This window comes from Aphis gossypii, chromosome 1, assembly GCF_020184175.1.
Source record: "Aphis gossypii isolate Hap1 chromosome 1, ASM2018417v2, whole genome shotgun sequence".
NCBI lineage: Eukaryota > Metazoa > Arthropoda > Insecta > Hemiptera > Aphididae > Aphis > Aphis gossypii.
The window spans coordinates 20134353-20157132 of NC_065530.1; the positions used below are offsets into that span (position 1 = coordinate 20134353).

General features: G+C 26.0%; 4 protein-coding genes and 1 non-coding gene across 5 annotated transcripts; 2 read left to right on the plus strand and 3 right to left on the minus strand.

The window, feature by feature from the left end:
* Positions 1-2752: 2752 nt before the first annotated feature.
* LOC114126245 (protein CWC15 homolog) lies at positions 2753-4844 on the minus strand. The gene is made up of 4 exons (XM_027990142.2): positions 4597-4844; positions 4405-4515; positions 4175-4337; positions 2753-3098 (listed from the first exon to the last, which is right to left on the minus strand). Exons 1-4 carry the CDS (start codon positions 4725-4727, stop codon positions 2853-2855), a joined length of 651 nt encoding a protein of 216 aa, XP_027845943.1. The 5' UTR covers positions 4728-4844; the 3' UTR covers positions 2753-2852.
* Positions 4845-6415: 1571 nt separating this feature from the next.
* LOC114126251 (U4 spliceosomal RNA) lies at positions 6416-6555 on the plus strand. The gene has a single exon (XR_003592574.1). It is a non-coding gene; the product is annotated as a U4 spliceosomal RNA (small nuclear RNA).
* A 1715-nt stretch (positions 6556-8270) lies between these two features.
* Positions 8271-12506, minus strand: LOC114126250 (26S proteasome regulatory subunit 4). The gene is made up of 8 exons (XM_027990146.2): positions 12312-12506; positions 12048-12198; positions 11861-11985; positions 10908-11093; positions 10536-10850; positions 10247-10444; positions 9968-10177; positions 8271-8608 (listed from the first exon to the last, which is right to left on the minus strand). The coding sequence occupies exons 1-8, from the start codon at positions 12312-12314 to the stop codon at positions 8474-8476; spliced, it is 1323 nt and encodes a 440-aa protein (XP_027845947.1). The 5' UTR covers positions 12315-12506; the 3' UTR covers positions 8271-8473.
* Positions 12507-13584: 1078 nt separating this feature from the next.
* LOC114126248 (cytosolic non-specific dipeptidase-like) lies at positions 13585-18290 on the minus strand. Its single transcript, XM_027990144.2, has 9 exons — positions 17667-18290; positions 17396-17570; positions 17045-17317; positions 16750-16979; positions 16475-16670; positions 16193-16414; positions 14929-15081; positions 14141-14242; positions 13585-13953 (listed from the first exon to the last, which is right to left on the minus strand). The coding sequence occupies exons 1-9, from the start codon at positions 17723-17725 to the stop codon at positions 13897-13899; spliced, it is 1467 nt and encodes a 488-aa protein (XP_027845945.1). The 5' UTR covers positions 17726-18290; the 3' UTR covers positions 13585-13896.
* Positions 18291-18439: 149 nt separating this feature from the next.
* On the plus strand, positions 18440-22719 carry LOC114126249 (cytosolic non-specific dipeptidase-like). Its single transcript, XM_027990145.2, has 10 exons — positions 18440-18782; positions 18857-18973; positions 19279-19453; positions 19813-20085; positions 20174-20403; positions 20674-20869; positions 20935-21156; positions 21949-22098; positions 22307-22408; positions 22512-22719. Exons 2-10 carry the CDS (start codon positions 18939-18941, stop codon positions 22560-22562), a joined length of 1434 nt encoding a protein of 477 aa, XP_027845946.2. The 5' UTR covers positions 18440-18782; positions 18857-18938; the 3' UTR covers positions 22563-22719.
* Positions 22720-22780: the final 61 nt, after the last annotated feature.

Sequence of the window (22780 nt, forward strand, 5' to 3'; positions counted from 1 at the left end):
TGCGTGGGCCGCCGTGAGAACTGACGACCCGTTCTAGAGAAATTAAAAGATCGGTAATCGCGCCATCGCTAGCGGACCACCGTTCGATTAACCTGACGTACGGCGAACGGTGTCGTTTAATAGCGGATATGGCCACCGGGAACCTTGCAGAACCCGCGTGGGACGGGTCGCGAGAATCGTTGAGACGCGACGTGGTCGGCGTCCCGGGAAGAGAGTTTACCTCGGGAAACGTTCCGGCGTCACGTGACCAGCTGTCGTCCGACGGACAGCCGGAACAGAGATCGTTTTTACGACGTCGCGCGCGACAGTCGGGACAGGAATCGATGTCCGATCGTTCGGCAGCGAACCGGTGCGGATATTTCTGTCGGCGGGCGTATGGAATCGCCACGCGTTCTCCGCCAGATGGCATCAGTCGAACCGCGCGATGATCCTGCGAACCGACGTCGGCATTCGATGAAATCGGATGTCTCCTGACTTTAAAACGTGTATTTAGATATATTTAAAATGTTGATGAAAACAAAAGTATTATTATTGTTGTTTGATAAAATTGACTATTAAGACATAATGTCACGGTAAAAAGCATTAATTGCTCACTAGCTTTTATCACGAATGTTCGTCGGTTCATACCGCTGGCATCTGAGACTTCGGGTGGGTCTGATTTTAAATCGCTCCGACGAAGTCCAACAACCACTCGAACCATTGAAGTGTAGTGCTCAAAAACAATAAGATTTATTTGTAGTTTTAATGATTATTGTTTAAAAAATGTACAAAATATTAGATAGGTACCAAATTTGTAGAAGAGAATATAAACTTGACCCGAGATTAGTTTTTTTCTTACCAAATTTTTGTATGAACGAGTTTCCTGGATTTTAAAAAAATAATTATTTAAATTACTATTAAAATAAAAATGAAAGTAAACTGTGCGTTATTCTAATATATTATAAATGAATAACTTCGATGTATGAGGGCACGCTAACACCAGTATGCAATTGCCAATTAGGTACCTACCTATGCATATTGTATAATTTAGTATTATGATGTATTAATTTAGAATAGGTTCCGATTTTTGAACAATAGGTACATATTCTATAATTTATTTTCAGTTATTTTTATGGATCGTAATGGTTTCAATTTAATAATTAATTTTTTCACATCTGCATGTACAAATAATGTTTAATTTGAGTATAGATACTTACATACCTATTTTATGAGCTGCTCGGATAATGGTTTGATTTTAATAGTAAATTATTTTTGTAATCCACACACATGAATATCAGACATTACGATTCTAAAACAGAACAAAGTTCACTATAGAACATTTTTTTTTCATATTTTGACAAAAATTATTATTTATTGCATATAGAGATTTATTAAAATGAAAATGTATGACTGTTTTCAAATTTTAGATCTAAAAGGTCTAAACTCTAAAATAATATTTTGTTGAATAGAAACTTCTAGTAATGTGTCTTATCGACTTCTAATCTATCATTTAACGATATCTACCTAGGTTATCACAATGACATTTTTTTGTCTAAAGGTACTCTTTAAGTCAAACAATTTCAATAATAAAATTATTAATGTGTTAACATCTTTACGCGCGTGTGTGCAAAAAAATTGGTCTAGAGTGAATTGGTATAAATTCGATGTCACAAAAAATTGTAACGGAAGTTTAATAGTTGTCATGGTTTACCACCAATAAATTAAAATTATTATTATTATTAAATTATTTATTTATTTATAATTAATTATTTAAAGCACGAAAAATAAGACTAGCCTTAAAAAAAGAATTTCCAAAGAGTGCTATATACATATATGCGATCCCATATTAGAATATGTTAACACATTTTAAACGTCATTTTGAATATTTTACATTTCATATTGAACGTCAGCCGTCAGATACAAACTATAACACGCATTTTTTTGTATTGCAATACTATATTACATAAATTGTAAATAATGATTATGTTAAAGCACAGTCCTTATATTATGCGTTCTCAACTGCTGTCAAGTATGTTCACCATTTACAATAATATCTATATTTTTTTTTATAATTTCCGATACCTACTTAAAAAAAAAAATGTATTTATCGATTTCAACTTCTTGGACTTCTCCTATATTTATAATATAAAAACACTGTACTTGCAAGTGTTATAGTGTCCCCGCAATTATATACATGTACAGTATAAAAAATTGTATTAATTTTTTTTTTTACTTTAATAGTGAATTTACCTATGATAAAACTTAAGAACACGTTAAAAAGATAACTCATATTTTCTTATTGGTTTTTCACAATTTTTATTTTTAAGCAATATGAATATTTTTATATTTCACTTATTTGCTTGAAAATACATTATAAATATAGTTCTTAACTTTAAAACTAACTATAGGCAAATTAGGTAAATTCACTATTGAAGTAAATACTACAAAAAAATAATATCACATGACTTTAATTTGCTATGCTATACATTGAAAGACAACACATACAGGTATAGTGTTTTCTTACATATTATACAGATTATACTATTATTACTATTATTTATGGGAAAAAAAATGGTAATGAATTTGAGATAGCTAAGTAGTGTTAATGTTTAGTAAATATGAATTAATTTACATAAAGTACAAACAACTTATAAAATAAAAAACGATTTACCAAAACGCTCAACATTTTAGATAATTACAATTACCTCCTAAAAATGTTATATAAAAGTAAGTATAATTGAAATAATAATGGCTTAAAAAAAAAAACAATTCATTTTTATACATATTATAATTTTATTTTTTAAAAAATGTGTATTTGTATATTATAATTAACCTAAATTTTTATTTTATACCATTAAAAAACATAATAAACATTATTTAATATATTTATCCATAAATTTTCTGTGAAAATCAGAACGTATACAATCATTTATAAATGTAGTGTTCTTTTCTGGTTCTGTACGAGCACAATTTTTAAATACCACATCGTCATTCCAGCGTCTCTTAACTTTTTGGTTTACTTTGGGTACTGCTGATCCTCCTCCATAGGTTAGTAATGGATTTCCTTGAAGAATATTCTGGATTCTAATCTGTTCTTCGGCTTCACGTTTATCTGCTTCCTATTAAATAAAATAAAAAAATAACAAAATATTTAAATCATTTACAGATCATTTTGTATATACCTATTTAATTTTTATCATTATTATTTTTACTATAATATTATTCTTGTTAGTATTTGGATAAGTAAATATATAGAATTTTTATTACTTAAAATTATGTTTAAGATATTTTAAAATTAATAGTTTTTGAAATAATAGATGGTTCATGATATAAAAAGCATCCATTATGCAATGTTTTGAACTAGAAACTATTATACATTTATAACTTGTAAATTTTGCATTTATATTACACATTAATAATCTTATGTACACTTATTTTAAATTATATTAATTATGAATAAATCTATTATTACTTTTTATGATAATATGTCAATGTTACATATTAATATGGTTTATTAAAATATGTTATTTGATTACAATGAAACTTTTAATTATTTACAAATTTTTAAAACAATTTTAATGAAGCGTACAAACATACATTTTTTATGATAATGTAATTTTAAAAAATATTATATATTATGCTATCCAACAAACTTAAAAACATAAATATTTCTTTTTATGTATACAGGTGTTTGGACCTTTTTAAAGGTGTAGTAGTAAATAGTGTTTTGAAAGTATAACACAATTTCATAATATTATATTACAATTAAAGGTCAGGTCTTCACATACACGCATCACTCCTCAATACGTAAATTAACAATTTGTTATTAAAATTCATCAATAGTATAATCATGTATTAGTTTCAATACATTAATTTTCAAGACTTTTGCCACTGGACTAATATTCTTGTGTTTATGGGTTGATCAAAATGTCTTCTTAATCATATAGTAGAATCTTTATTTCTTATAATTACTAATCACTAATTAATTTCATTTTTAAAGTGGTAATCTAAAATCTTTTGAATCAATAAACAATATATTACACTAATGATCTAAGAACAAACATTTCTGCCTTTAAAATAATGAATATTTTGTTTAAAATAAACCATTCCAGTAGGTAGATTCAAAGAGTTATTTAAATTGATTTTCCTTTTTTACTATTTAAACACTTTAAAAATAAATACTAAGATATATTACCATACGAGCTTCTTCAGCCATTCTTTCTTTTTTAATTTTTTGTAATTCTAACATTAATTCTTCTGCATCATCTTCACTATCGTCATCATCTGAAGCGTCCAAATCTAATGGATCATCAACATCCAATGTTGCAATTGGAACATGTTCAGGACGTATTTTCTTTCTAGATTATAATATTAATTTTGTGATAAAAGTTTTAACATTATTTATATCTTATTAATTGTACTTACTGTGGAGGTTCACCTCCTATCGCTTTAGTCGCAACACTTTTTTCTTTTTCTTCGAGTACTTTTGCAAAATCTTGTTTCTGGAGCTCTTCAGTTGTGCCCTGTCCCGGTTCTCTACACAAAACAACAATAACACATATTATAGACCGTCGCATCATTACAATTACTGACAATTAAACACTAAATGCAAAATACCTGTATTTTAATTTTGTATGCGACGGTAAATCCCTGCTGGAATATTGCACAGACAAGGCACTGAGATCGTTTTCTCCGCGGCCCTGGCCACCACGGGCTGGTTCAAACGTCGGTCGGGCAGCAGTCGTCATGTTTTAAAAGTCAAAAAAAAAAAAATTTTCCAACGTTTTCGTTCTGGTTTATACGCGGAGTTAAACTAGTAAACTATAGCAAGTAGCAACTATAGTAAACTGCAACAGTGCGTATCTCAAGATTTAACAGAATGAGATTATAATTAATATTGATTAAAAAAGTGTTTCCATAACTTTTCTTGTCTCGTGGCTACACTGTAAATCAAAAAAATGATAACACCACATATTTCCAATTAGCCTCCATCACGGACTAAGAATTACGATTTAATAAATTATTTATAAAATATGTAATAATAATATACAAATATATAATTTAAACAAATAAAATCAATACAACTTATCGGATATGATCTCCATGCAAATTATTTTTTGCTTAGCATCGTCATTAGACCTTAGTAAACTTTTTTCTCATAGCTAAGATACATTTCATTTGTTCAGTCTTATTCTTCAGATAAAGCTATGAAAGAAAAATCCTGCAGTTAATTTAAGCACCTTAAATCATTACATATTATATTATTTAATACTTTCAAACTATCAAATGTTTTTTAATTTAAATATACCAATATACCTACCTAAATTTAAAAACAAAATTACTATTTGAACATTTTGTTTTTGTTTCATATAATAAAAACAAGTTACCTGTACTAAATTTTGCATAAATTACAAAATGGAATTAATATATTTTTAGAGATTTTAAATAATAAAAGCTTAATGTTAATTTACGTAATGTTATTCTGTTCATTTTTGCTAATAAGCTCATTTTTTAAGCTAAACATCAGAATATAAACAAAAAGCATTACCTACCGATTAAATAAAACAGAGCTCTCTTTATTTGGTTCTAAGTTAGTCGTATATATGGAGTATTTTCTGAACTTGATATGATGTTTTTATTAAATAATACCTACATTTTCAAAAGACTGGTTTTGAAAGAAGTAACGTTAATGCAATACTACCTAAGTAATACGTTGTTATTATTTTTCTTCGAAATGATTTGAACCAAATCTTTTTAGTAATTAAAAATTATCAATTATTATAAAATAAATTCATAAGTAATTATTGTAACCAAAATATCCAATACAAATAAGAAAATAAGTTAAATAATACATTATATTGTATTAAAATTAAATATTAGAAACAATTAAATTATTTAAATAGGTACCTACAGTCCTAGATAATATACTATTATTTGTTTCAAATATTCAATGATTTTTTTACAAAACACAACAACAATTTTATCGAAATACCTTTTCATTTAAATTCTTATTGTTTTTATTAAAATAAATATCTGATCTTTAAATTATGTTGTATAATATTCAACATAAGTTTCTTGATTTATTCAGAGCCGACCCCACCAACGGCGGAACGATCTATTAAGCTATACAAACCGTCGGTCGGAAACATTCGTTGCGGCGGTGCCATTTTTGGACGTTAGATCGCGCTGAACTGACGATCACCTTTGAATCGTTCACTGACGTCTGATTCAAACGGTAAACGGACTTCAACGTTCAACTTTTACTGTCGTCATCCCAAAAATTTATCACTCAAAGGTCGATAGCAATTATGCGCACTGCAAAGACAATGATTGAAAACGTGTCAACCCTGTCACTGTAACCCGCAGTCAGCGAGAATCTACGTGTGAGTTACGGCCATGGAACTGCATAAAAGGGTTCCGATCAGACGAAATCTTTAGCTTTGCGCAGTGGCGATATCGTAACCAATGAGGTTCATCCGAGGTGCGATTATTGCTAGTTGAAAACTTTAACCAATACCCCGCCATGTGGACATGAAACACTGTCCGCGTAGGCAATTTTTGTAGGCCCTGACGGGCTCATATCACTTGAATGGTCTTATAACTATGAAATTCCCCCCACCTAAGCGTTAAAACGTCGTCACAACTCATGCTTCGATGCTCATTTTGGGAGTGAACACAAAATAAGGCAATGTCCACGAAGTAATTAGGTGATCGTTAATTTACTCAATACTCTGTTTCTGTTCTCACCCATATCCTTAAAAAACATTCCTCTACCGGTGTTCGTGGTTTGAAGCAATTGAAAGAATTTTAAATTATCGATTAATTATGATATGCGTACTTAATACTGTGTTGAGAAGGTCAGTTTTAATATAATTATCAATAGAGGATAAATATAAAATTGGTATTATTTATATACATCATCTGTAACTGTTAAGATAAATATTGACTCAATATGAAATTAAAAATATATATACATAATATAACATATTTTTGTAGAAAATTAAATACATTTCAGTACTCGTGAGCATTCAATTTAAACATGTCTCTAGCTTTGTCTGAAACAAAGTTTTGCATCATATTGAATACACTCGTCAGTACAGTGAACATTATTACATTCCAAGAAGAATATTATGTAGTATGGAGTGTTTTACTTTCAAATTAATTAAAAAAAATTTTTAATATTTTAATATTGAATTTTAATTAGTTACGTAATGTGTAGACATTGAATACTGTAGTTAATAATATTAATGTTAAAATAAATAGATAAAAAAATAACTTAAACATAAAGATAAAAGTGTAAAACTTTAAATACAACAAATTCCAGAGAGAAAATACTATATTATTTTTTTTATTAGCTTTTAGATTATTCTATAAATTATTACAGCTAAAATATGATAGGTACTTATTATCTCAAATTAATTGATCAGTACTTTTAACTTATATAAATCCAACCGCTATAACTACTTTTCATAAATAAATTGTTCTAAAATCGGTAATCAATAAGAAACAATTCATTTGATTTTGATGATAAAATGTAAAAATTAGAACATAATGTAACCTTGCTTTAATTTAATAAGATGCGTAAGTAAAAAATCCATACAAATAATTTTTCTCAAAAACGTGATTGGTCATATGCATGCATTATAAAAAGAATATTTTTAAAAAACTATTTATTATATTAAAACAATTGAATTAAATTTACAAGAGTCAAGAAGTGTAAATAAAAACTGATTTCTATAATTTGTCAGCACAGCCATTGGTTATTTATCGATGTCCTCGCACAACATAGAACCAAATGAATTCTCATGAAATTATTAGTTTAGTTTTTAAATAATTTTAGTATAAAATCTAACCTCACTATAAAATTATAAAGAATATATCTAACATATCCATTTAACATTCATTTAAATTTACACTTGTTATTTTGTTTAATTATTTTAAGTCAAATACATACAAAGTCAAATGGGTAATAATAAAATATGAAATCAATATGTCAAGCATTCAAAAATATCATCTACAATTTTTATAATAGGTGGTTAAATCTAAGATTTCTCTAAAATCATCAAAATAATTTTTATTTGAATGCTTAACTAAATTACATATTTTACATACGAGTAAGAGAAAAACAAACATTGTGCTGATATGTTTTTAACACGATTATTACTATGTTACTTAATACACATCTTATATTAGAATATTAAATCTATTAAAATACTGTTGTTTACTAACTAGTATGGATAACATTTTATGTTGGAATGTGGGCCTATTGTAGTAAAAAAATAAAATAAAAATTAGTTTTAATTTGGCATTTATTGTTGTAAAATCTTTCGAAAAATGTTGAAAACACAGAAAAATGTATTAAGATATTAAGGCAATGGAGTTAGATTTGATTTTAAGAGTCTTATAGACATAAAAAATAAAAAATTTCAATATTACAAATATAATCCTATAATATTTTCAGTATAACAAAAATAATCCTTCAATATTTTTAGTACTAAAGATATAATCCTTCAGGTGTGCCTTCTTTCTTACGATATAAGACACTCTCTTTGGACTTTTTGAAATCTTCATTGGTTACTTTCATACGACGTTCACGGAGAGCCATCAAACCAGCTTCGGTACAAATAGCCTAAAATTTAGAAGAGTAGGATCAGTTTAAATTGTTTTATAAACAGTAAATAGGGTGATTAGAAGGATAAAGTATAAAAATTTATGTAATCATTCAAAAAAATAAAAAGCTTTAAAAATATATAATTTACTTTCAAAAATATTAATTGTGTATGATAAAAAATCATCTTGCATTAAAACTTATTATTCATACACTATATAATACATAATATTATATACACAACTCTAAAATTATATGTAAATACATATTACTATATGAAAATAAAAAATACTATTGTTTAATGTTATATTTAATACATATTTTGTTAAACAATGACTATAACTTAGGAACTTGGGAAAGCATTGTGCCAAGTGTTTATATTTTATAATTAATTTGCACACTACAGAGTACACATTTATTGATAACAATAAAACTACAATGATGAATGACTTGTTTTATGCCCAGGTACATTGTTATTGATTTTATTAATTTATGCTTGATGACTTTAATGAGAAATAATAATATACTATGAATTAATTTAAGAATATAAATATATAATAAATAAGGAAGAAGAATTATAAATGATAAATAACTAGTGGTATAGTAAAATGAATATTATAGATTATTGGTAAAACAAGAGAAGATATAGTAATCATTGGAATAAATTAACAAGGCTGGGCATTAACGAGTTAAAAAGTTTAAGTTAAGTTGCTTTTTTTTTTTACGGAGTAACTTCTATCTTAATGAATTACTTTTTTTTTAAATTAACTTCGAACTTAAAACGTTAATTTCTTTTATAGTCACGTTAAGTTATTTTTCTTCTTTGTATGAACCTCAAAGATTTATTATTGCATTGTGTGTAATAAAAAAAAATTAATAATAACAATAATTATTATGTTAAACATAAATAATTCTGTTATATATTATTAAGTAGGTATCGAGTATTCTAAATATTGTAGTTTCTGTACATTTAAACAATGCTAATAGTTAATGTAACTTATAAAATGTCAAAATATACGAAACAACTTATGAGAAATAAAGAATAATATTTTATATTATATGTCTAGATATAAAATTAGTATCATGAGGATAATTATTATTTAGAAAAGAAGAGTAGCTTATTTTTAACTAAGTTAAGTAACTTATTTTTACTTATAGTAACTTTAACAAGTTAAATAAAAAAAAAAGTAACTTTTAACTTAACTTACATTTTTCAAAATTACTTAACTTAACGAGTTAAAAAAAATAGTTAACTTGCCCAGCCTTGGAAATTAATAAGATCAAAGTAGGCATTCAGGGTGTTTATAACTCTTATTATGCATGTATTATTGTATTTGTATACCATTGTCTTGCATATTGTTTCAAAATATATATATTTACTTTAATATCAGCGCCAGAAAGATCATCTTTGGCCATGATGAGCTCTTGAAGATTAACACCTTCAGCTAATGTCATTCTAGATGTGTGAATATTAAATATACGACGTTTTGTTTTTTCATCTGGTAAGGGGAACTCAATCTTACGATCAATACGACCAGGACGAATCAAGGCTGGATCTAAAGTTTCTATACGATTTGTAGCCATAACCACCTTTAAAAAAGAATACAAGTTTAAAAACATTCTACAGGTTCTCAATAAGCAAACAACACAATGTTTTACCTTAACGTCACCTCTAGAATCAAACCCATCCAATTGATTAAGAAGTTCTAACATAGTACGCTGAATTTCACGTTCTCCTCCAGAATTTGAGTCATAACGCTTAGTACCTACAGCATCTATTTCATCAATGAATACTATAGATGGTGCATGTTCTTCAGCTACACGGAACAATTCTCTTACTAATTTAGGACCATCTCCCTAAAAAAGTTATTATAAATCAATATCATTTAGTTAATATAAACATTGGCTTGTGAGACTGACTATATAAGTAAATTTATGTATAACTTACCAAATACTTTTGGATAAGTTCAGATCCAACAACTCGTAAGAATGTGGCAGAGGTCTGGTTGGCAACAGCTTTAGCCAAAAGGGTTTTACCTGTTCCAGGAGGTCCATACAGAATAACTCCTTTAGGTGGTTTAATACCCATTTCTTCATAATATTCAGGATGGGTTAAAGGAAGTTCAACAGATTCTTTTATTTCTTGGATCTGCTGATCTAAACCACCAATATCACCATAAGTTTCTTGAGGTGCCTTTTCTAATTTCATTACAGTTACCATAGGATCTGTATCATCAGATAATACTCCAACAACTGCATGGACCTATGATTTTAATATGCATTAAAATATCAAATTACTTAATAATTTTAATTTACTTACTTTATGGTTAAGTAGTACTGAACACCCAGGTTCCAACTGATCTTTATCAACAAATGATAAAATGCTAACATAATGTTCACTTCCAACAGATGTTGACACTATTGCATGATTATCATCAATAATCTCTTCCAATGTACCAACAGACATTGGGCTTCCACGTAAATCATCAACTCTTGAACGTTCTTCCTGTAAATAACATACAAATTTAATCAAGGAAATAGAGTAATAAATGACAATACGGACGGATAGTGCTTACGTCATACACGTTCTTATCATACGTACAAATCTTATCAATGGATCCGTTGGATCCAAACAAAAGCTATTACCATGTAATAATATCGCTTAAAATTAACATTTTACACGTTGTTTAAGCAGAATTGTTTAATTCTTAAGGTTTATGTGTACTAATGCACTGTGCATAGTTAGTTGAATGAAAAATCGAGTAAATTGAAAGTTTAAACTAAAATTTTGTTCAAATTTTCTAAAAGTATATGTTTTTCATATAGTACGAAATATTTGTTTGGATCCAATTGGGACATTTGATAAGAATTTATAACATTTGTGACGTAACACTATCCGTCCGTATTATAATTGTACTATATAACAAACATATTTTTTAACATCTATGTTTAACAAGATATACTAATTTACCTAGAACCTACACAAATTATTTTTATATTTAATACAAATTTAACTTAGTTAACTTGTATTTAGTGCTATAAGCTTATTTAAATTTTTTTTCAAGGCAAATTTAAATTAAGTACTCAAAAATTATTAAATATACTTTTCTTAAAAATACATTCACCAATACCATAACTATTTGAATACAAAACAAAAAAGAATTATATCTCAATTGATATTTATGCAAAATGTAGCTTAGATACATAATTACCAATACCAACAATAAAATAAGTATTTTTATAACAAATTAAGGTATTCAAATTCATATTTACTTCATTTCTTTCTTCTTGTGGCTTTAACCTTTCTTGATTTAATATGAACTCTTCTTCCATCATTAAATAATCCTTGACACGCTCCAATTTTAATAACTTCAAACGACATCTTGTGTGTGGAGTGACTAAAAATTTAATCAAAATTAATTAAACATATATTAATTTTTAAATGTCATACAATACACACTTATTGGTAATTTTGTAGCAGTGTCTGGACCCTTTGCACGCTTCCTTTTCTTGCCCACTCTTGTTGGGATTGGTGGTTCATACTTCTTCTTTTTGTCCTTATCGTCTTTTTTTTCACCACCAGCACCACCACCAGCTGAATGACTTTGACCCTAAACAATAAAAATGGTTATTTTAAATATACAACATGAATTATGATCAATTAGATTTGAACTATACTGCATGTTAGTTAAGAAAAAAATTGTAATAAATCTATTTTACTCACCATTTTTATGGAATACTTAAGTGGTACCTACAATGAATTGTCCTCAAAATATTTATATTTGTTAATGTATGTAATAATTTCTACTTATTTAGTATTTAGTAACTACTAACTATTTCAAGCTTGTCACTCTCTAGTTTACACTTTACACTAGGTTTATGATATTTAAAATTTATCTCATTTGAAATAATAGAAAAAAATATCAACAATGATTCTCAATTTTTGATTATCATTTCCCTTGTTGCCAAGTTTAACCAAAGACAGCATACCACATATACGACCACATAGCGCGGTAAAATCAGTATGACCAGATAAGGGGATTATCATCGGGCGGCAAAATTAATGTAACAATTTTTTTTAATTTTTAGCATTCCAATAAATAATATATAACATATTTTATTATTTTCTAGTATTAATAGTTTTCAAACGTATTGTAATTTAACTATTTAAGATAGTCGTTGAGTTGAGCCAATTGAGACTTGAGAATTATTTCACACCTCTGAAGGATTTTTATGTTTATACCATTACCTATGTAATTTCCAAGGGCAAACATTTCGCTGACTTCAACTTTCAAGATCCATTTTAAACCTTTAGGTTTTCCTAGTTCAATTTTTTTATATCTTAAATATACTGTTCTAATATTGGCGTAATTCATTATTAAAGAAGTTTTGTATTTTGTGTAAAGTAATTAGCAAAGAATGATGTAGTGTTAACACTTTTGTATAATAAGATCTATACATATATTGAAATTTCAAGTATTCAATTTAGATCAAATAAACAGTATGGACCAATATTTGAATATTATTTTTCTTTAATAACCCAATATCAATACTGTAAAATCATAATTTTACAATTGAATTACATTTTAAAAATATCATAATTATGAGATATCAGGGATGAACAGGAAATAAGTTTCAAAAAAAAATCAGGAAAGTTTCATCAAAAGCATACACTAAAAATATGTGCCTAGAATCTAGATTTCCGAGTACAGTAAAACTAACCAGTTCTGCAGTTCTACTTCTCAGTATAGATACCAAAATACCAAATGACAAAAAAAAAGTATACTTAAGTCTGTAATTGTGTATGTATGATAAAACTTAATTATTTTTTCATAACTATTGTCATAAAATAAATATTCCACTTTGATAGTTTTGTTAAAAGTCAACTTATTTCATTGTTAAGTGTAAGTATTAATATTTTCATATTGTTACACAGATTAGTTACTTATTAGTGAAATATGATACAAGGAAATTCATAAACATAAAATAATAATATATATAATTGAAATAGGCAGATTGGTTCAGAAACCAAATGTTTTTATTAATTTCTGTTTATAATTATAAGTTTGTTACATAAATAAAAATAGTAAATATAAAATGAGTATCATAAGATAACCATTTTGGTATTATACAAAAATTAAAAATTGTCATGAAAACTTGATAATAGTATGAATTTTGTAGAACCATTTTTAAAATACAAACAAAAATGATTCTTATACTTGTAATGTAACAATATTATAAATTGATGTATTAAAATAATTGTTGATAATAAAAATAATAAAATAAATTTAATATTTAGTTCCAAATTATTAGTTGGCTTTATTAATTTTGGAAACTTCATAGAAATAAGCAGCCATCAATTTAGTCTGAAAAAAAAATAATTTAATTATTATACATATTTACTATTTTTTTAAGATAAAAAATACATTCTTAATAACTATTTTTATATTTATAGCAAATATCAACAATATACAATTATAGAATGAAATTAGTTTCCATTTTTTTTAATATATTAAGCATTTAATTAATAAGATGATAAAAATTAATGCTTACTCCCTCAATGTAGTTCCTCAGTTCAATTTTTTCATTTTGAGAATGAGCTCCATCGTCTCCAGACCCCATTGGCAAGAGTAAAACATTTTTACCAGTTACTTCCTTTAAATTATCAAAATTAATTGAACATAAACAATAAACATAATGTATTATTACACACAATTTCAAAAATGTTTTTCATGCTAATGTTGTGTGAATAAAATAAAGTAATATTAAAAAGTATTAAAAAATTCAATACCTATACTATATAATTAACATAATTATAAATTACAAAATACAGTGGAACCTCTATAACTTAAACTCCTTTAAGTCAAATTTTCGATAACTTGAAGGAATTTAAGTTAAATTTTGGCTAATAAGTTGAATTATTGTTTAACATACATTATCTCTCTTGCTAAGGTATTAGATGATTTACAGGTTGTACTTACGTAAATATATTCAAGAACAATTTTAGACGAGATTTAACAGAGGCACTAAACGTAATTGAAAACTTTACAGATAGGTCCTTATCAAAAATCAAAAATACCTGATTTCTTCCAAAAGTAATGCTACTTTATTTATTACTTAATACTTTTTTATAGAATATCTTTTTTTAATTTTAATAGAAAATACATACATATATTAAACATTTATAAGTAAATAAAATTATAAAATGAAGCTTTTGTGTTGTTTAAAAAAGTATTTGCGATTACTTGAATATTTTTTTTTTGCCCCCAACTGATTCGAGTTATTGAGATTACACTGTATATAATTAATCAACAGTAGAATATTAATTATAAGTGACATACTTGTAAAGTCAGTGTAACAGGGATTGATCCACCACCTCTAGTGTAATCAGGTTCAATATTATACACAGACTCTGTAGCTTTATGGGCTGCTAAATAATGAGGATTAAATGGATCTGTCATCCAACAATTACCACCATCCCCTTCAGTAATAACCTAAAAAATCAAATGAAATTAATAATTTTAATTTTAATGTATTAAATAACTTAGAAGCAGTATTAATTACAACAAATTATAATTTATTTTTTTAATGTATAAAAAGGTTTAAAAATGTTGTTAGAATTTGTGTTCTTACATTTAATAAATAATTTTAAGCAAGACAAATTTAATTATTACATAATAATATAATATTAAACTGATTTTTAAAATTAAATATTACACTTTTATGTCATATTATGAGAATAAGAAATAAAATAAAATAAAATATAAATGGATAATGTTTAGTTATAAAAAATTGACCTATATAATTTCTAAGTTAACCAGATAATTTATTATATAATAACTAATTGGTAGTGTAACATATAAAAAAAAATCTATAAGCGCCACTAACAATATCCTTAAATACCTGTCAATAAAATTTAATGAATAGTTCTTAAAATATTACTTTATTTATTTTTAATTTTTATTGGTTGCATATAGTTTATTATTTTTAAATGTTTAATTATATAAATTAGAATATTTTTCCAATTTTGATGTCTATTTAGATATTTAAATTAAATATTATGATTAAATATTATTGACATTTAATAATACTTATTAAGTTAAAAAAAAAAAAAACTATTAGATGTCTTCTAATATGTTAAAATAAAAACTTGAATTGTAAAATACTTTCAAATTGTTCATTTTGTTTAAAAATTTTTCAATATTTAACAGTACTAAACTTTACTATTATTTAGGTAATATCAACTAAATAAAACAAATATTTAATAAAAAACTTAGTTTTCCAAATGATAATGACTAAACAATAATTAGAAAATAATAGGAAATCTCGTATTAATGAAAATATAGTTAAAAATGCCTAGTACAATCATTGACTATATAATAGGTATACTTGTAGTATAGTCTATTCTATAATCAATAGCATAATGCACATATTCACAATTGTATCATTTAATACTATAGGAATAAATTTAATAAATTAAAAATAAATTGCTTCGGTATATAATCAGAACCACATATACAATTAAATCTGTTTGGTTAAATGGTTAAATAAATTTTAACTTAATAAGTTGTATTAAAATTTTATGTAACTCTTTAAAATAATTACTTTTAACTTATTAGGACTTTGACGTTTTTCCCAAATACTCTGAATATAACTTTTCACTATTTCTGTAATTTTCAGTGGTTCTTGATTTGGTACCAATCGGATAGAGAATTTTCCAATTACTTTACGGGGAATAACGGTTTTAAATCCTGGACCTGAAAATCCTCCTTCAATTCCATGAATTGATAAACTTGGATACCTCCAATTACTCATCAATAATTGTTCCTACAATGAAATAAATTAAATTAAATCCATCACATATATTATTTAGAAAATAAAACAAACTTTTGTTTCTTGCAATGGCTTAGTAGCGCCAATCTCTTTAATGTATGTATCAACATCAAATTCTATTTTATCATATAACTCTTTTTCTTTTTCATTTAATGGTTCTACATCTTCATTAATATTAGGAATTAAAATATTTCCTTTTACATCTACTAATTGATTGAGAACATAAATTAAATCCGACATAGCTTCATATCTAAAATTAAATTATCAAAATTATTTTATTAATACATCAAATATTTAGTATAATAGTATATAAGTACTAATATACTAACACAGTCCCACCATACATTCCACTATGTAAATCTTTACTTGAACCTTCAATTTCTACACCAAAACAACACATACCACGAAGTCCATAAGTTAAACAAGGTTTTTCTGTACCCAACCAGTAACTATCAGATATACAAACATAGTCTACATCATTAAAAAATGTATTTTTCTTCTTAACAAGTAACTCGTCTAAACCTATACTGCCAGATTCTTCCATTCCTTCAAAAACAAACTAAAAGCAAACAATCTGTTAATTTTATTGTAAATTAAGAATGTTGTTAATGTTGTTATTCTAACCTTAAGATTAACAGGCAAGTCAGTTCCAGTATTTTGGAATGCTTCAATAGCATGAAACCATCCAAGAACTGGACCTTTATCATCTGTAGAACCTCTTCCATACAATTTATTGTTTCTTTCAGTCAATATGAATGGTTCACTATCCCATCCGTCAGATATGTCAGCCGGTTGCACATCTAAATGGCCGTATAAACAAATAGTGTTCTTTTTGGGATCATTACCTAATGTGCCAAGTAAAATGGGAGGTAGTGGTACAGTTTTGTCATTTAATACCTAAAAATGAATTAACTCAAATTGTATTAAGGAAAAAAACTTAAATTAAGCCTATTAAAAACTAATTAAATATTATACCTGTACACCTATGTCACAAAGTTCAGTGGTCGCGCCAAGTCCTTGTAATTTTACATCAGCCCATTTCATCATCTTAACAACATCATTTCTTAAATCTGGATCTGCCGATACAGATTTAATTGAAACTGCGTTTGATAATGTTTTCACAAATGTCTTTTCATTTTCATCAATATAACTGCGATAATAATTAAAATATTGGTGATTATTAATTCAAAATATTTTTACGAGAAATACATACTCTCCACATCCTAAACTTCATATTTATAATTACCTGAATATTTTTACTAATTGAATTGGAAGAGAATTTTGTTGCTTCTTACTTTTCGACATTTTAATTTTATTTAGGTATTGATTTTTAGTAACAAACTAACAAATAAATTTCAATAAAAGGAAACACTTCGAGCGTTCATAAACCAGAAAATATGAACCACGGACGTTTACGCGTCAAACCAGTAACCGCAATGACATAAGTAGTGATCACCAACAATAATCACCAGGTTGAATGCAACTTATGCTACGATTACGGTTGTTAGTTGCCGTTATAGCTTGTGTACAATATACGTATATGTATATGTAACTGTTTTAATGTTATATTGTACAATTTATATCATACGATCGTAATATCTGAACTATGAGCACTGCATAACAACTGTATAGGTAATATATTATAGAATGTCGAGTGAGGACGTAGAGTTGTATAGAATAAAATGTTTTATGTAAAATATTAATGTCGGTACTCGGAGATAACTGCCGAGATTGTACAATTCAAATTGTACAAAAAATAATAATAATCAGTAATCAGTAATATTTTTTATATTTGACATTTTTTGTATTTTGAATTCACTATTCAGTATTCACTAATTCGTTATCAGTTCATTAACCATTCGAATCATTGAATCATCCAAATCATCCCAATTTTCCGATTGAAAAAAATGAATGAATTTCAATAATTTCATCTTATCATCTGTCCTGTGTACCCACTACCAATCTTTATTCTATACCCACTACCACCCACCGGCTATCACAATTTAACGTTTTTCGGTGTAAATTTAAACAGAATAAGCAGATGATTCGGTTTTCCGGTCCAAGTATTGAAGTTGATTATTAAATAAAAAAATAACTAAAACATTTAGTCAAACTAGTCAGTGATAAAAATTAAAATTGTTCTACAATAATATAATTTAATAATTAGTGATGACTGATGAGTGATGATTTATGACGTGTGTTAGGAAAGTAGGATTATAATATGATAAGCCTTGAAAGTTTAAGTTGATAATTATTTATGTTGAATAATTATTTTTTATTACTAATTATCAATTAATAGCTAATAAACTCTAAAGCTCTCCAACACACTCAAATCTCAAGTCCTATTACCTATATCTACTAAGTAATTATTTTGTTTTTGTGATTATCTAATTATTCACTTAAATTCATCTAGTACAATTGTAATTTTATTTTTAGTTTCTACCATTGCCTTGACTTTTGAACAATATCATCATTCCTTGTTAATACTGTACCTTCATTTTGAGTTTTTAAGATTAAAATGGAGCCAGTTCATCCACTAACTAATGTTTTTCGGTAAATCATTTTTTTTATTTATAATTTATTTTGTATTTTTATTATTTAATTTTTTACTTAGGCATTATGTTTTTATATATTTATCCATATTTGTATATTTATTTATGAATCTTATAAATATATTTATATCCATTATTTGTATAATAATTACTTTATGATACAGATAAGTTGAAATATCCCATTGATGATGTACTATGTGTTGTATTATCTAATTAAGTTAATTTGTTTTTGAAACTAAAGCCTAATTCTTACCAACTATATTACATAAAAATTAATTTTTGATTATATTTTAATTATTTTATTAGATATGTTGAAGATAATAAAACCAAATTTGTGGAAACATTATCACAGGCAGTTGCAATTAAATCCATATCTGCTGATTCTGAATTGAGAAATGAAGTCTATAAAATGATGCAATGGGCTCTAGTAAAATTAAAAGCATTAGGTGCTGAAGTTGAGTTATGTGATATTGGCCAACAGGTATTAATAAAATAATTGAAATTTAGCATATTTAACTAAAAAGTAAAAAAAAGGTATTACAATATTTTCAAACCAGTATTTATTAGTATAAAAAATGTTGCTTATAAAAATGACTGAATATTAAATATACCTTATGTTCTCTTAAATAGGTTACTATAATATTATAAAGATAATTTAAATCAATATTATCTTATATTTTTTATTGAATTTCTGATGTAATACTTATATCCATTAAACGTAAAAACAATTAGTTTTATTTTGTATCACTATGTTAAAATTAGTATTACTAATATATTAATTTCATGTTAAATGATTGAAAATATGACTATTTTATATTATACCTTTTTTTTTTGTCTTAGACGTTAAAAGATAAGAAAATTCAACTTCCACCAGTCCTAATAGGAACATTAGGTAATGACAAATCTAAAACCACAATATGTCTCTATGGACATTTAGATGTACAACCAGCTGACATTTCGGATGGATGGGATAGTGAACCATTTGTTTTAACTGAAAAAAATGGAAAATTGTATGGAAGAGGTTCTTCAGATGACAAAGGTCCAGTCCTTGGATGGCTCAACGCTATTGAAGCATATCAAAGTACTGGGACTGAAATTCCAGTTAATTTAAAGGTTGATATATTATAGTTATAACATTTATAGATATTAATAATAATAAATACCTAATTAATGATTAAATAAATAATTTATTTGATTTTAGTTTGTTTTTGAAGGAATGGAAGAATCTGGTAGTGTTGGATTGGATGAACTATTGATAAAAAAGAAAGATACATTTTTAAAAGATGTTGATTATGTGTGTATATCAGATAGTTATTGGTTGGGCACAGAAAAACCTTGTTTAACATATGGACTCAGAGGTATGTGCGCTTTCATGGTTGAAGTTGAAGGTTCCAATAAGGATTTACATAGTGGAATGTATGGTGGAACTGTGTAAGTAATAATAAAAATTACAATTTTTTTTTTTTATTGGTTCATTTATACCTATATAATTTAGTAATTATTATATCCTCTAAGAAATATAAAATATTATAAAAGTTATAAGTTTAAGTGAAAATTTAAAAATTATGGACCATAGTTAATATATTTATTTAGGATAAAATTTTTAACTATAATAGGTTATGATCAATAGCGTTGCTTTTGATTTTGTTGTTATAATTAAGTTTAAAATGAATTAATAAATAATTATTCATTTTTGTTTAGGTACGAAGCAATGTCAGATTTACTATACATTCTCAATCAATTGGTTGATGTAAAAGGTAATATTTTAATACCAGGGATTAACGAAGGAGTAGAACCATTATCTGAAAAAGAAAAAGAATTGTATGAAAAAATAGACTTTGATGTAGATGCATACATCAATGAAATTGGTGCACCTAAGCCACTGAAAGAAACTAAAGTTAATATTTTGATACAGTAATACAATATAAGTATAAAATCATTTAAAAACACCTTTAATTTTAGGAAGAATTATTAATGAGTAATTGGAGGTATCCAAGTTTATCAGTTCATGGAATTGAAGGAGGATTCTCAGGCTCTGGATTTAAAACTGTGATACCTCGTAAGGTAATAGGAAAATTTTCCATTCGATTAGTGCCAAATCAGGTACCATCAAGAATAACAGAAATAGTTAAAGATTATGTTCAAAATATTTGGGAAAAGCGACAAAGTCCTAACAAATTCAAGGTATTATGTAATTAATTTTAATAATGCTAATTTATTTATACATAAAAATTTATCAATATTTAAAAATAATATATAATAATACTTTCCATCATGCAATTTGTTAAATAAGAATCCCGAAAAAAAACCCACCAAGAAAAAAAGTTAATTAGGATATAATGCAGATATTTTATTAAAAATACTAAAAATTGGAGTTATTGGCATCTTTTATGGAGTTATTATCACTCTCATTTTTAGTTGTTTTAATTAAATAATAAATAATTTTGTTTATAATGGACAAAATGGATACATAAAATGTTATTATATTATTTAATACACCTATACAACATTATAGATATTGATGTATTGAACTGTTACACCAGTCTTCTTTATTCTTATTTTTTTTTAGTTCTGGTTGTTTTGTTTTTAAAGGGTATAGGGTATACCTTGAAATGTAAAGCTCGTATACCCTAAATGAGCTTTACATTTCACTTATGTGAAATTGTTTATAGTTTATTAAAATTGTTATTTATATTATTAAGTATGAATTATTATTATATTACAGTATCTAAAATCAACAAAATATTAAATAGCAAAATTATATTGTACAGTAGGAAATTTTACTTAATTATGTATTGATTACCAATTAATTTGAATTTGATTAATAAGTGTGCGATACTGTAGTATCCAAAGAATCTAACAGCTTATTTAAATATATTATATATTTTGTACAACTTGAAATTGTAGTTGTCTATAGTATTAGATTTAATATAAGTACCTGTTTATAATATATTGATATTTTAATTTATTTTACAGATTTACTCAGCTAGTGAAGGTAATCCCTGGAAGACAGATCCATTCAATGCTCACTTTTTAGCAGCTCATGAAGCTACTAAAACCGTTTACAATGTCGAACCAGAGTATACAAGATGTGGTGGATCTATACCTGTTACATTAACTTTCCAAGTATGTACTTATTTAACACTTATAATTTTTTACTTACCTTTATATACCTATAGCTTTATACAAAATGATTTAAACGGGTATATCCTTTATGTTTTTCTGAGTAGGTATTAAGTAGTAATTGATGCATGAAAAAAGAATAGTTTTTGAAATTTATGTTATAGTTCTTATTTTATTAATAAAAGTATTAATTGAAAATTGGTTATTTTAGGAAGTTACTGGTAAGAGTGTAATGTTATTACCAATGGGTGCTGGTGACGATAGTGCACATTCGCAAAATGAAAAGATTGATGTACGCAATTACATTGAAGGAGTAAGTACCAAATGTGGTTTTAAAAACCCTACTACTAACTATTCATATTTTTTATTATGTATATTATGTACAATAATAATAATTTTTTTTTTTTTTTTTGTAGACCAAATTGATGGCAGCATATCTCTATGAAGTATCTAAAATAAAGAATTAAATTAAATATAAATGGTATATTTTTTAGCATTCGTTAATAAATCTTATATTCTATTTTATAATACATAAATATCATTTATTCATTTTATAATTTATAATAAAAAATATATTAAAATATTCATAAATCATAATATAACAGAGAATGTTTATATTTTTAATTAATCTTTATTCGTTTAATTCCTTTTAGCCTTTTTATTGGAACAATACGTCAATTATGAC

Coding starts and splice junctions, on each gene's coding strand:
- LOC114126245 (XM_027990142.2), bottom strand. CDS start 4,727: ATGACGACTGCTGCCCGACCGACGTTTGAACCAGCCCGTGGTGGCCAG. Junction 4,516..4,596: donor CATACAAAATTAAAATACAG/GTATTTTGCATT, acceptor TGTTTTGTGTAG/AGAACCGGGACAGGGCACAA. Junction 3,099..4,174: donor TGGCTGAAGAAGCTCGTATG/GTAATATATCTT, acceptor TTTATTTAATAG/GAAGCAGATAAACGTGAAGC.
- LOC114126250 (XM_027990146.2), bottom strand. Junction 10,851..10,907: donor CAGTACTACTTAACCATAAA/GTAAGTAAATTA, acceptor TTAAAATCATAG/GTCCATGCAGTTGTTGGAGT. Junction 10,178..10,246: donor ATTCTAGAGGTGACGTTAAG/GTAAAACATTGT, acceptor TCTTTTTTAAAG/GTGGTTATGGCTACAAATCG.
- LOC114126248 (XM_027990144.2), bottom strand. CDS start 17,725: ATGTCGAAAAGTAAGAAGCAACAAAATTCTCTTCCAATTCAATTAGTA. Junction 17,318..17,395: donor TTTGTGACATAGGTGTACAG/GTATAATATTTA, acceptor ATTCATTTTTAG/GTATTAAATGACAAAACTGT. Junction 16,415..16,474: donor AGCCATTGCAAGAAACAAAA/GTTTGTTTTATT, acceptor ATTTCATTGTAG/GAACAATTATTGATGAGTAA.
- LOC114126249 (XM_027990145.2), top strand. CDS start 18,939: ATGGAGCCAGTTCATCCACTAACTAATGTTTTTCG. Junction 20,086..20,173: donor AAATTCCAGTTAATTTAAAG/GTTGATATATTA, acceptor ATTTGATTTTAG/TTTGTTTTTGAAGGAATGGA. Junction 21,157..21,948: donor AAAGTCCTAACAAATTCAAG/GTATTATGTAAT, acceptor TTTATTTTACAG/ATTTACTCAGCTAGTGAAGG.